The 15495-nt window shown below is 40.8% G+C and overlaps 1 protein-coding gene across 1 annotated transcript in view; it reads right to left on the bottom strand.

Moving 5' to 3' along the window:
* The window catches only part of ZMAT4 (zinc finger matrin-type 4), a 287868-nt gene that overhangs the window by 220928 nt on the left and 51445 nt on the right, over positions 1-15495 (bottom strand). Inside the window, exon 2 of the mRNA XM_075215932.1 lies at positions 9427-9531. Coding sequence (XP_075072033.1) covers positions 9427-9531 — 105 coding nt within the window. The remainder of the gene's footprint in view (positions 1-9426; positions 9532-15495) is intronic.

The raw sequence follows: 15495 nt of genomic DNA, 5'->3' as shown, positions 1-15495 counted from the left end.
GCTTAAGTGGCAGATATAAATAAATAAGTAAATGCAGATGTGCTTGGAATAAAAACACGGCATGAAAGGAAGACAAATATCAAACAAGGGGGCGAGATTTAAAATGAAAGATGAACACGAGCAAATTGGTCCAGAGAGAAGGGAAGGCAGAAAAAAATCAGCATAAACTGCTAAGGAATCACGTTTATATCAAAGTCTATAAGGCTGGAGATAATCTGTGCATAGGGCTGATAAAGCCCACTGCTATTACAGTTACAATTAATCTATATTGTGGTTTTATTGAACAAAAAACGTAACAAAAAGATCACATAACAGCAACACTAACTTTTCTTTATCTGTGCTACGTGCTGGCATTATGAGTCTATCTTCTATATTTGGATAAAAACATTTCTTTATTGAAGAAACTTAAGGATCATAAACAACAAAATAAAAAAAAATATTTTCAAACATGAAAACTTGAATGGTTCCACTATGGTTTTTTTTAAGTAAAATTAGGGAAGTGGGGGGTTGTGAGGGGGGAACAAGGGTGAGTAGGTATAGCATATTATATTATTAATATCCACATTGAAGATAAATTAAATAAATAAATAAATACATAAATAAAAAATAATAAAATAATAAATAGAATAAATAAAAGAATAGTGATGCGTATAAATCACTTATATTAAGTTGACAGCAGGAGAGTAAGATAAAACAACCAGTATGCTCAACAAATGGTATTTGCATCCAAGGTTCAAAAGGATATTGGGGCCTTTTTCTGGGGGGTTCAAAAAGTGGGCATCTCCCTAAAATACCAAGGGGCCCAAACAGCATCAAATTTGAATTGTTTGTCATGTTAGTAGTCAGTGATGTTCTCTGTCCATGCAATGTGCCCGAAGAAGGGTTTTGAGGGCTGGAATAGAGCGGGGTTCCTGTTGTTTGCAGTTTTTAGCTATTAATGATTTTGCGGCTGTAAGAATATGAGAGGCCAGACTATTAGTTTTACCACTCACATCTTGTGATGGGCGCAAGAGCAAAAAAGACCAGGGGTCTTTGGGTATTGGTTGCTCAGACATCTAAATTAATAATCAAGCTAATTAATAAATAAATGATAACTAATTATAGACATTTCTGCATGTGACAGTCAGTCTAATTTAGGAACTGCATAAAATATGAGCCCGCACTTCTTCTTTTTTTAACCTAATTGCTCCTATTTCACCACCTAGGGGTCCACACCCAATTAGCAGTCCTTGGAACTGTCCCTAAAAAATCAATCAGTGCCCAGATTTGCAGCTACACCAGAAAATGTACATGGTGGGAACCGAGTAATTGTTTAGGACAGCTTCTTTATTAATTTAAGCTTCTCTTCTAAATTACTGTTCAGTTTTTCCTCATTTATGTCTTAAGTTGATCATAAGAGTGACAATGGGACTGTGCTGATCACGTGTGTGGGACTGTGCTGATCACGTGTGTGGGACTGTGCTGATCACGTGTGTCACATCATGTGTTTAAATGTTATTACATTGGTTGAAGAACACCTAGAAATGGTGTAAAAGAGCAATTGGAAGGTGCCAAAGGTGTGGCTCAGTGGTTAACACTTCTGCCTCACAGTTATGATGGTTTTAATTCCCAACCATGGCCTTATAGAGTGTGTTAGAGAATTTGGACTGTAAGATTCAATGGTGCAGGGACTGATGTGAATGACAAATATTCCCTGTACAGAATATTTGGGTGGCGTTATGCAAATAAATGGTAATGATGAAGGTGTCCCATTGAAAATACAGGTGGAGATTTGGTTTCTGGTTCCTCTAGCCATCCAGAGAAATCCAATCTTTTGTGGTTCCCATCCATAATACAGGGAATGTCTTCATAAATGCATTTTCCCTATCCCACAAAATTAAATTTTGTTTTACTTATGTGGTCTCTCCACTTATTCTTTACCACCCATTCTCTTTTCTCTAAACAAATGGTGTGTCTGAGAGTAAAAATAGGCTGATCTTTTAAAATGTTACTAAGACAGGCTGCTTCAGAGTCGGACTGGCCCACCTGGCCCATAGGGCTATCGGGGAAATCCCTGGTGGGCCCTACTGCCTGAGGCCTCAGAAGGTTAAATCCAACACAATGTTTGATGGTGCCACACTACCTGCAACCTCTAGGCTTCCCACTCTCAGTCATCAGCAGCAGCTATTTATATAGCGCCACTAATTTTGCAGAGCTGTACAGAGAACTCACTCACATCAGTCCCTGTCTCATTGAAGCTTACAGTCTAAATTCCCCAACATACACACAGACAGAGAGAGAGAGAGACTAAGGTCAATTTAATAGCAGCCAATTAACCTACCAGTATGTTTTGGAGTGTGGTAAGAACCCAGAGCAACAGGAGGAAACCCACACAAACACGGGGAGAACATACAAACTCCACACAGATAAGGCCATGGTCGGGAATCAAACTCATGACCCCAGTGCTGTGAGGCAGAAGTGCTGCCCACAATGCAGATCTGCAGAGAGAGAGGGCATCACAGCAATCAGCCGTGATCATGCTAGGGAGTCCTAGTCTTCTGCTTATTACACACTCATAAATTCATATTGAATTCAATATATATTGGTAGACAGAAGTGAGAAAAGTTACCACCTCTGTTGTGTGTCCAGTTGTTGGATTGACTACTCTTCCTGCATGCAGTGTGTCCTCATCAGGTGTTATGTTTTTGCTGCTCTGTGTTTTGTTTTACTGCTCTGTTGTCTCAGAAATCCATCCCACATTTTGCTGAATATCAGAGTTGTTGTATGTCTTTCGCTGAGCAACCTTACTCACCCTGCTTCTTGAGCGGCTATCAACAATTCTACATTGCAAATGATAATCAGCTCTTGCAGGACTCATCACCGCTCATTACCTAGCAGCTGAGCAGTCAACACTCTCTGTTCACATGATTTCTACCCGGCAGCTAATTAGCCAGGACCTACATAAATACACTTATTTCCATTATTGCCTTGCTGGTGATAGGTCAACCAAGGCTGGTTCCTTCATCTTTATCCTGATATTTGATTATCCTCTGCTGCTGGGTTTCTGTGTTTGACCTTGGCTTTGTTTATTGGACCTTGCTGTTGGATCTCTACATGCCCGTGAAATATAGGCCTTGTTATTGACTTGGCTTGACAATTGACTATTCTCATTTGTTCCTGTTTTGTTTTGTCTTGTATTGTAGACTGTAAGCTCTAATGGGGCAGGGACTGATGTGAATGAGTTCTCTGTACAGCGCTGCAAAATCAGTGACGCTATATAAATAAATGAGGATGATGATGATGATGAAACCCAAGGAATCTGCAGGAACAGGCTGCAGACAGGGTTAAAATCCCTCTGGGTTTCTCACACAAACACACAGGTGCACCACATGGATGTAGTTGATTTGTTGTTTTCTGTGATTGGTTTGTAGTGCTCGGTTGGAGGATAAAACACTGTCTGTTCTTACCAAGCAAGAAGTCCTTTGTGTCTGCCATCTGCGGGTGTCAGTATCACAATATATAAAGATTTCTTTTTTTGTAGTGTCAGCAAATATTTTTAGCATCACGAACCTGGTTTTTGTGCAGATCCTCAGGTGGATATAATCATTTAATATATTTTGGGATGTCATTACATGGTGTAATCTATACTTTTCATTGGTTTCATTTCATAATTATACTCAGTATCACTAGAGCTAGCCAGTATTATTACTCATTCAGTTTGACCATTAAACTACACTAATAAAACTGCTTCGAAACTACACTAAGCGACTTCCGTGTTAATTATGAGTCGAGTTCTGCACTGCTCCTCTCTTTCATGCATGATACATTTTCCCTGAAAATATCTGCTCAGTGTCAATTGGGATGCCCATATTTTATACCATAAATACAAAATAATCTAAAATATGGGTAGAATTGTTTTAACAATTGTGTGCTTTTAGAGAACAATTAAGCCACATCTCCCTTGATTTCCTTGTACCAAATCAGCTATAGTGGCCTAATAGAGGTCCCTCGGAAAACGTTAAAAGCCAGTCGGATGGTGGGGTTAATGCAGCTTTATTTCCAGATCAGAGAGTTCTGACAAAGCATATATGAAGATTAAAACCAATCCACATTACACTTTGTTCTGCATGAAAGAATGTTGGATTCAAATAGTGGATTGTAATAGAGCAGTAGTAAGGGAACAGGGATAAATTACCCCAAATAGGATAAAAATGAAATTCCTGGGGGCAATGCTGCCGATTCACATGCTGTCAGTTGGATTGTAGACCCCTTTAAATGTGAAATTGCTGTTGTACCACAAGAGCCTCAAGGTTTGGCAGAGGCACTTCTTGAGCTCCGATGTAATAATGAAGCACGTATTGCATTTGAAAACAAAGCAGATCTGTCATATTTCTGGATGTCAACAGCTGCAAAGGCATTCAAAATTGCACATGAGGAGGCAGTCAAAAAGTTGCTGCCTTTTACAACAGCCTACCTTTGTGAACAAGGATTTTCCACTCTAACGAACATAAAAACAAAGCAGAGAAATCGATTGGACGCTGAAGACTGTATCCAAATTGCGCTGACATCAAAATGCCCCAATATTGATGCTCTCGTATCGAAAATGAAGCAACATCATTTCTCCAAAACCTGAAGTTTTGAAGTTGAAGCTTTCAAAGAAATTTTGAATAGATTCAATAAAATTTTGAATTCCAATAATTAATAATATATGATTTCCTTCCTTTCAAACCAAGGCGGTAACGTCGGCGTATCTAAACATATTTGGGGCTATAAGGTAAAAGTTCCCTGACCCCTGTAATAGAGCTTACATAACAAACTTTCTTTCACTTCCCCTCTGAGAGGTCTCAGAGGGATGGTGAAATGCAAGTGTAGAGGAGGGCTGGGCGAGACACAATGGTATGATCATTTCGCCAAGGGGTGGAGTCAAAATTACGTGATTTGCAAGGAGACCTTCCTACAACACTAGAAAGGGGGCAGAATGCGGGAGAATGTCCTTTTTACCTGGGAGTCCGGAAGACCTACCCAGAATTTAGGACTGGATAAGTATAATTTAATAGTCTGGGGCAGTGTACCAGGTCCTGTTGTGTATAGGGGTCCAGACCTTATATGGCTTTGACAAGGAGATATTTCCAAATACATTTGAGAATGTTATTTTTACAATGGCAAAATACTATGCTTGTTTGAGGCTTGCTATGTATAGTAATGCACATAGGATGAGTGGTTTGCTGTTTGTCCCCATGAAAATGTATACTGTATTTAAGTACACTCTTCTGCTCTGCAAACAATGGACCTGATTCATTAAGGAAAGGAAAGCCAAAAAAATTAGTAACTTTGAACCTCGGCAAAACCATGGTGCTTTGAAGGGGGAGATAAATTTAAAATGTGATGGCAGATTTATAATTGGGGTAAGACATGTCCTAGATCAACTTTAAATTTCAGTGTACAGATAAGCTATCAAGTATTGTGTGCTACATGAAAAAACAGACATTATTTAACTTATGTGCAAAATAATAAGCTAATTTGCACCCCTTGCATTGTAACATGGTTTAGTCCAGGAGAAAACGTACTCATTTTTTCTTCTTTACTTTCCTTAATGAATCAGGCCCAATGTGTATAATATCTCCGCCTAGTTTAGGTGTCTGTATCGTGATACTGTACATTACAGTTTTGCGGTTTTCATGAATCTAGAGAACGTGCACAGTATAGCCAGCAGCAATGTAGATATTGAGATCAAACAAAATTGCTTGAAATAATCACAGCTTCTATTTGTAAAATACATGTTCCTTTCACTCCTAAAATGCTTTACAATAACAAGAAAGCAATGTCTGTTGTTTATAGATGGGGGATAAGAGACACATTGACAGCAGAGGCCTTAAAGACTTGCATGGTGACTAACAGTGATGACTCATGGTTCAGATGTAATAGTATATGAGTTAACCCTGAGCTGCGTTAAGAGGTTGCAATAATAATGAGGTCTGTAGGTTTTAAAAGAGTGTTTTCACTTATTGCTACTTCTGTAGAAAAAAAAGAATCATTAATTGGATTACATAAAGCACAGGGATAGCCACAGTGTACCCAACGCATACACACATTGGGGTTCAAACAATATTTATGAGAATGGTTCACAAGAAACCAGCAACAAAACTGAGACACTTTGAAAATATTTTTCACTGGTGGGTCGAACGCTTATTTGGTGGCACTGGATCCAAGCTGTAGCCAATCAGGACCTGAATCATCAAGATACGTATATGCTGGTTTTGAGTTAATCACTCTGCGCAAGTTCAGAACCGGATCATACGCCAATAAATGAAGCCATGTCCGCCCCAACTTCAAGCGCAAAGGACACTTACTACAAGCTACAATTTTGGGGAGTGGACAGGGTGGGGAAGGGCCATTTGGTCGTAGTCATTTTACAGTAAGAGCATGCCAAACTGGAGTGCACGCAGCCACGTGCGAATCCAACTTGGCCATCTCAAAGTTACTTGTGTATCTGTCTATCTCTTGCTGCAGGACTAGTCTAAGTCCTGATCAGTAGTGATGACAGTCTTATATGCATGCTATAACATGTGTTTGCAAACAAGCAACAGTAAAAATGTATTTTAAGCTCAGTAGACATTAAGAACATCCTAATAAATGTATTTCATTGAGGAGGGGGCACTTTTTTTAAAAAAAAAATACTGTTTTATCATTAAGCCTCTATTATCAACAGGTGACATTAATTCCATTTTTTTTCTAGGCATTCTTTTGCAAATTTATAATCCACGTAGGTATTGAACCTACACCCGAATTTATCAGCGCACGTATCTTCTGATCCATTCCCTGTTGAATTCGGGTGTGTGCAGAGCTGGTTTACGCACGTTTTTGAGCAAACACACATTGCGCTCAGAATGCCGGCCTTGATGACTCAGGCCCCCAGAGTATTAGACCAATCACAGGACTAGAGCCAGCTTTAGAATTTTAATAGGGCAAGATGAACCAGTAACCTTAACATGTTCACAAGGCATCAGCAGCCTGTAGCCAATCAGAACCTCAGAAAGATCACAAAAGTAAACAAACCAATCTAATAAATTAAATGTGTACATCCCACTTAAAGTGCTTCAGTACAATGCTATTTTACAATAAAAGCAGCTCATTTAAATTTATGTATTATCTATATGCTAAACAACACAGAGCGGTACTTAGTTCTGATTGAGTGATGACTTTTTTAAGCCTTAAAGAAAATAAGCAGGTTAAAGTGTCAGCTAGAGAGGACAAAATGGACAGAACCAATCTTTGTGCATTGAAGTTGAAATGTATTTATACTGCACAGATCTGTCTTCTGCTCTCCCGGGCAGCAAGACTGCATTATCGAGCCAGCCATTCTGATGTTATGTGTGATGTACGTGGTCTTTTATAACACATTTCCTAGAAGGTGTTACTGTAAATGTAGCATTTAGTGCCAGCATTCAGAGAAATGATTAGTTTGAAGTCAGACAGAGGTGAGAAAAATACATTTACACTGTCACTTTGAAGGAACACGTTCCCTTTGAAGGCACTTTCACAAAAATAATGGCTGGAAAAGAAAGGCAAAAGTTCATGGTCGCTCTGACTAAACGATCAGCAGTTGCCCTCCTCAGGTGTGACATTAAATAGGATTCCCCCCTCACCCCTCACACACAATCCTGCACATGAAGGACCCCTGATGGGGAATGTGAACAAAAAGGTCAATACAAATCTTTAAAGTAATAAAATATTAATATTCCAGGAAAGCAGAAACATCTGTCTTCCACTTTGTGAGTCATCTATCTATATATATATATATATATATATATATATATATATATATATATATATATATATACATATACACATACATACATACATATAACCATTGCACGGCACTAATAGGGCAGGTTCACGCTGAAAGCTAAAAAGTTCAAGTACTCCCGATTCTTTACCTGAACTTGACGGGCACCATCGTTACAGTGTATAAAATTATCATTGCCAAATACCATACTTGCCACCTCCACCTGCCGGGGGAGGTGGGCGTGACGGGGGGCGGGCTTCCAAAGTTTGCGTCATTTTGGACCTGCCCCTGTGACGTAATGACGCAAACGCATCATTTTACAGCAGAGGGCGGGGGTAAACACCGCGATTCACCGGGAATCACTAGGAAGTGGGCAGATGCGGGAGATTGCCACACTCTCCCGGGATTCCGTGAGACTCACGCGAAATGCGGGAGTCTCCCGGACATTCCGGGAGAGTTGGCAAGTATGCCAAATACCCACAAATTTCAAAACGAGGCACCATAATGTTAGCACGCCAACAAAGATAATAAACCACACCTAGTAATGGTCACAGGATCGTAACCGTTGACTTGTAATCACAATAGTAGACAAGCAATTGGCCACATAGATGAAGCCTGAGCTCATAACAAACATTCGTGTGCAAAAAAAGAAAAGTAGGACAATGTACAAAAGATGATATGGATCGCATGCAATAATCAAATGAGAGTACAAAGAACAGTAGTCTCACAAGGAGAAGCATCTGGGGTGTGGAATTGTTCTAAAGAGGGGCAAACCCACCTTGCCACTCTATGCTTGTGACGAAATCAGACGAGATCTGTCCCTTCTGCGCTTGGACTGAGCAGCAAAAATACTTCCAGTATTACCCAAAAACATTTAGATCACGTACACAAGTGAAGAGCTCTCTTCATGCAGATCTAAGGAGAGATCAGGCGCTGTGCCACATCACTCTGCCAAGTCACTAATCAGTAAGTGCGGAGCAGATTGAGGTAGGTAGCGGGATTGGCTCGCCAGAAGATAAGAACCAGATCACACAGTTTCTCAAAAACAACATTTCTCCATCTGTAATTGGGATCTAACAATGGCCGACCTTTTATTATGATCTAGCAGTAATGGCATGGTCTTGAACAAACATTTGCAGGTCTTTAATAGTGATTTCCAGCCAACTATAAATACATAGGTTTGAATCGTTCTCCGCACAATATATATAAGTATGCTTTGTCACCGTCCAACACAGTTTATCCCTGAAATAACTGGGGTGTTTACATTAAAAACATTCACTATGTTTCTATTGCACAGCGGACACAGCATTGCGTGAATTAGTTTATTCATACACAGGGTCGAGGAGAGTGATGTCACAGTTGCTCAAATGGCTGCACTCTCAGCATTTTGTCATGTATTAGATACCAATGTTCTAAAAAAAAAAGGAAGGCGATTCATATTTCTGAAATGGAAGACAGAGTTGGGGGGCAGTAACAGAGCTGACGAACTGTAAAATTGAACAATGTTTTCACTTTTATGGTTCATGTCTGATCATTTAAAAATCGGGGATAAAAATTGCCCATAGATAAAAATGCATCAGATGGAAGAGAAAATCTTAACACTATCGATAACATTTCTTTTGAAGTTACGATGTTACTGAGTGCAGGTATCTGAGTCTCACCTCGTAATGTGCAACCCTCTGAGACTCGGATATTAACTGCGCATTGCAGATTTTGCAGTAAGTCTCTGTAAACAGCGCTCTGTCCTCCGCTTCTTCAGACTTCATCTGAAAAAGAGAGAAAATGAGACAAGGGAGCAAATTAGCAACGTGACGAAAAAAGCAGAACATACAAAGAAAATACAACTAAGCCGTGTTTAATATAAAGTTTTTTTTTTTTTAATTAATGCCTGAAAAAAAATAGACAGAGACACGAGAATCTCAGGAAGGGAAGATTAATTAATCACTGACAATTGGCTTGGCAGCTTTTTTTTAGACTGTCAGTTCCACAATAACTCAAACCAACAATCGCCATCCTTCATAGTATGCACCTCTACAAGCTTAATATGTTCTGGTTCTGCTAGAACAAAACTTATTATGAATTTTAATTTTTCTAGACAGTGTCATGGGGAATCAAACTACAATACTCATCCTCATTGACAAATGACTTATCCAAATTTTATTACTATACAAAATGTTCAGTATTCCTTTCCGAGGGAGCCAAAGGCGAGATCCACCTAGTGCACTTGTCCGAGTTGTTGGTCTGGCCTTCTGAACTCAAAGAAACAATGCCTGTCTGCACTATGGCATGGGCCAGTGGCAGGCTGGGCTGGGGGACATGGGGGCATCCGCCCCCTGGGCTGGTCCCATAGTGGGCTACCTTGGGCTGGGTCACTGGGCCATCGGCATTTTTTTCTTCTAAAATGTTCCAAATAGTCGAGTCTTGCCCACCCCCCGGGGCTAAATTTTGCCAGCCGTCCCCTAGCATGGGCAACACAGTGGCACAATGGTTAGCATTGCTGTCTCACACCTCTAGGGTCATGTGTTCTCCCTGTGTTGGCGTCAGTTCCTCCAGGTGCTCCAGTTTCTTCCCATATCAAAGACATACTGGTGGGTTAATTAACCCTACTTTGTGTATGTATGTGTTTGAGTATGTGCGGTAGGGAATATAGATTGTAAACTCCACTAGGTAAGGACTGATGTGAAGGACTATCATCTGTAAAGCACTTTGGAATATGTACGAGCTATATAAATAACTTAATAACTAAATAATTATAAAATGTTCCACAATTTCATTTATAATTGGCAAAGGATAACTCCACTATCTACTAACTTGTACAACAGTATTCCCAATAACCCAATAATTTTTCTAATAGAGTACCTCCAGCTGCCACCTACAACCAGAGCCGGATTAACCTAATGGACTTTGTGGGCTATAGCCCAGGGGCCAGAGGCAGCCGGGGGGCCCTCACTAAGCAGCACGCTGCGCACCGCGGCCGCAGGGACAGCAGGACAAGAAGAAAGAAGAGGAGGCTGCAGCGAGAGAAGAGGACCAGGTGTGTGCTGTATATATATCAGTGGGGGGTCCACTGTAGCCTTAGCCCGGGGACCTCCATTGCCTTAATCCGGCACTGCCTACAACCTTGTCTTCACAAGTTACAGGTACCCACAGGTATCTGCAACAGTCTATACGATCTCCAAGATTATTGAAACTTGCTACCGGCCAGTCTTCCCTGGCATCAGGGTATCTGAACTGCCAGGAGGAATCTTATTCTTGCTGGCATCTTCACTCACCTCCCTTCCCCCACGTCATTAACCCATTATCAGGGAATACAAACCAACATGAATAGACATTCGGTCTGACAGCTCAGCTTCGCTGTCATGAGACAACCAGGGTTGGCCTGTGACAACCAACCACAACTATGAAAGTAGCAAACACTGGGATTACTTGTTACATAACAGAATTAGGTAGGGGTTACATTTTAAGTTAGGTTCAGGGTCGATCTTACAGCAATAGTTGGTAGACAGGGAAGTTAGCCTGTACTTTAAAGCACACCTCCAAATTACAGCAATTCGGCCTGTGACGGCTTTAAATGAACATGTACTTTCAGAAGATTGTCACATCTATTATTCCGCGGGAACAGAGTGTGTCAGCCTGTGACAAACGGCTCCCTGATTCAAAATCTGCTGAAAACTAATACAAATAGACGATTACTTTCTTTGTATAGTAATATTTCACCTGCCTGAGTGGTATTAGTCATTCTGTGATCACTCACTTTACATTCTCCATTAGACTATGCATTGAACTCTTTCTTGAATGCCTGTGGCAGCCTGTCAAGGCTTTTCCCTGTTACTTCTTGATTGCTCTGTGAAGCTTTTACTGCTATAATGGCAACAACTCAATGCACATCAATGCTCTATGGATCAGGCAACCTGCTAGTCTGCTACCTGCCTCTCACTGATGGGACAGCGCTATCTTAGTAGCAGCATTGCTTTGATATTCATTTACACCTACGGAGACTGTGAACTAGTGCACTGCGTATGGAAGTGTTTGCAATGTATGTATGTGGTCAATGTCAAGCTGTACACGGTTGCCATAACACAGGTTGGCAGAACTTATATACTACAAGTTAACCCGTGCATGATACTCATGCATTCTAGTCAAATCAAGCTACGTAAGGTGTTAAAAAGGTTCTTGTCATGCATTTGGGCCATAGCCCAGGCCTCAACCACCAACCACTCCCCACTGTCACCCCCGGCAACCACCAACCACTCCCAACTGTCACTTCTCCTTCAAGAAATATATATATATTTTTTTAAAATCTTTATAAACACTTTTAACAATTAACAAATTAAATTAACAAATTAAAAACATCTTAGTATTAGTATACCAAATTTCAGCCCTTTCTGAATTTTTTTTTCCACACACACTAAGAATTTAGTAGGTCAGTGTATAACTCCGCCCAGCAGGTGGCGCTGCAGCTTGGTTTTATTTTTTCCACACAGACAGACTTACACACGCCACTAGACATTTATATTATAGATTACGTGTGTTTAATTATATCAACCAGGAGGGGGCACTGTTTGATGTCTTCCAAGTAGACACACATACAGGGGTAGCGAGATCACAGCTGGGGAATAACAATGGGAAATTGTCCCCCACTACATCCATATAAGGCACATCACACTGGGTGGGAACTTATGGATCACTGTGATAGGTAGAACTACATTACCAAGAGACCCAGGATGGGATCTGGGAGGATCACAACCAAGAGAAGGTTAGTTGTTAAGATATGGAATCCATCACCAAACAACTCTTCATCATCTATCAAACAACACTACATCGCCTATCAAGCAACTCTTCATCGCCTATCAAGCAACTCTTCATCGCCTATCAAACAACTCTTCATCGCCTATCAAGCAACTCTTCATCGCCTATCAAGCAATAGTACATCGCCTATCAAGCAACCCTTCATCGCTGATCAAGCAACTCTTCATCGCCTATCAAGCAACTCTTCATCGCCTATCAAGCAACTCTTCATCGGCTATCAAGCAACTCTTCATCGCCTATCAAGCAACACTTCATGCCATACAATGGAGAATGCATAGTCAGATCATCCATTAGGCAACCGAGACACCCACCTAGGGCCCAGTGGGCTCTGTGGGGCCTGAATTACCCTAATGTTTATTTTTTTCTACTAATAGAGGTAAGCATTCTCTCTAGGGCCTCATAGGGAGTTAATATGGCTCTGGGAGAATGGACTTGGGGCTAAAACCACATAAACCTGAGGAGGGGGTAGACTAGCAGTAACTCAAAATAAAAATCATCACTTTCAAGGGTCAGTGGTCTAGGATTAGGGAAACCCCCTAAGTAAACAACAACTGGTGCCATTTGGTATTAGGCAAGTACAGAATTTTCACATAAGATAGAATTCACCAACAATTTCATATTCTCTGTATATGAATATTCTAAAGCAAAAATGTAATTTATATGGAGCAATCAACAATGCTTTGCGAAGAAAATACTGTGCAAAATGTTCTGCAGTCTTACAAGGTAAAAGCAACAGGTTTATTTCAATTATTCAAAAGGCTCATTCAGTATTTCTGGCTTAGAATTGCACATCAAGGCACTTGTAATCTCTTCTGCATTTATATATGAAATGGTTTTGTTTCAACGTGCAAACATCGTAATTATCAGTTGTTCATGTGAACTCTTTCCTTCCAGCAAAAAAAAACAAAAACTCATGTCCAATTCAAGAAGACCAAGCTTAATTTAACAGAGGAACATTACAAACATTTAAATTCAATAAAGTTGAGTTCTTCTTTACACATCCAGATGAGTCTTGGCTGTAGCTGCTATGACTTCCCTGTAAATGTGTTACCAGTGCAATCCAGAGACAGGGCTTCAGCAAAAATATGGAGCTAGGCAGAGAAGCAGATAGAGCAGTGTTGGCTAACCTGTGACATTCCAGTTGTTGTGAAACTACAAGTCCCAGCATACCCTTCCAGCAATAAGCTGCTATATATTGGCAAAGCATGATGGGAGTTGTAGTTTCACAACACCTGGAGTGTCACAGGTTAGCCAACAATGAGATAAGAGGAACATGTAAGTATCTAATGAGAGAGCTATGAATGAGAGGACGCGGTCAACGACCACTTGCAAGCGTCCTGTTTCACACTCTTGTTTCCTCCTTTGCATTTTTTGCAGTAGTGATCTTAAAACTAAACTAAAAACCTAACATTTAAAACTACAATTATAAATGTTCCTTAGCCACCGACATTACAAAATCATGATTTTACCAGCAATTTTTTTTAATGCTGGCAAAAGTATGTAAACGGGTACAGAACACTTTAATCGCGTTATATTTGCTCATAGTGTCCTCTGTTGACACCCTGACACCCCCCCCCTTGAGCGCAAGAGCGCAACATGTAAACGTGATTGTGTTTGGTGTGTCGCAGTTACAGCATCACTGAACACTAGGAGCCTGATTCGATAAGGCACACAAAACAAATGTAAAATGTCTTGTTTTTTTTAAACCCACATAAATCGGCCATAAGCACGTCTGTATTCAACTAGGAGCGGATCTAAAGAATACGTCTCTTGTTGAATACGGGTCTAGGTGCTCTCTGCTCTGACAGACAATACACTGCTGGATGCGTCCAATACATATGTGGAGTATAAAGTCCCAAAAGAACGCACAACAAAAGTAATTTAATGTCACCTGTTATTAATATAGTAAATAATGACAACGTTTTTCTTTTCCATTCCAACACATTTATCATGATGTTATTAATGTCTACTGTACATAAAATGCATTTTTACAGTTGTTCCTGATTGAAAATACATGTTTATTTCAGCATGTATACACAGCCGTCATCCATAGTAATCAGCACTTACACCCAACCTGTATCTGGTGCACGTCATAACGACAGAAAAACACACACCTTTGAGATGCCCAAAGCTTCAATCAGATGTCGCTGCGTGCGCTCTAGCTTGGCACGCCCTTACAGTACATTGACTACGTGCATACGCCCAGTCCCCTCCCCGTTCCGCCCATGAAATACCAGGCTGTAGTAAGGGTCCTTGGCGCTTGAAGATGAATTGGACATTGCTGGGTTCACTGGCGTATAGTCATTTTACGCAAATGCGGCATGTATAGGCATTTACGTTCCTTAATGAATCAGGCCCTAATTGACATCTTTTAAATGCGACATGTATGTGTGTGCAAACCCTGTAGACTGCGGTAATGTTTTGGATGGACAAAGAAAGCAGTCACTTTACAAAGTGGTCAGATATAGATTACCTATATATGTCAGAAACTATATCATCTGGATAACTTAATGAAAAGTACAAATGATAATATTCTCCCAAAGCAATTACGTTATACAGTAAAAACACTGCAATGCTTCTTTACTCTATGCAGGGCCGGTGCTAGGGTCCACGGCGCCCTAGGCATTTTTAAAAAAGCAGCGCCCCCCCCCCGCAAAAATCACCGCCCTCCTCCCTCCTCTCCTTACCTTGTTTCACCACCGCCGCCTCTCTGCTCCGTCTCCTCCCCTCCACTCACTAACACTAGTTAGTGGAGGGGAGGAGACGGAGCAGAGAGGCGGCGGTGGTGACAAAATAGCCTCTTCTCCCCCTCCCCGTCCATCTGAATGCTGTGCGGCGGCCGTGACAGGTATGGTCAGCGGTCACCGCACAGTTTTAAAGTATTTTAGAATTCTGTGGCGCCCTCCAGAGCCCGGCGCCCT

This window comes from Mixophyes fleayi, chromosome 6, assembly GCF_038048845.1.
Source record: "Mixophyes fleayi isolate aMixFle1 chromosome 6, aMixFle1.hap1, whole genome shotgun sequence".
NCBI classification, from domain to species: Eukaryota; Metazoa; Chordata; class Amphibia; order Anura; family Limnodynastidae; genus Mixophyes; species Mixophyes fleayi.
Note: the sequence above shows the minus strand (reverse complement) of the source record. Positions and strands in the feature narration are given on the sequence as shown.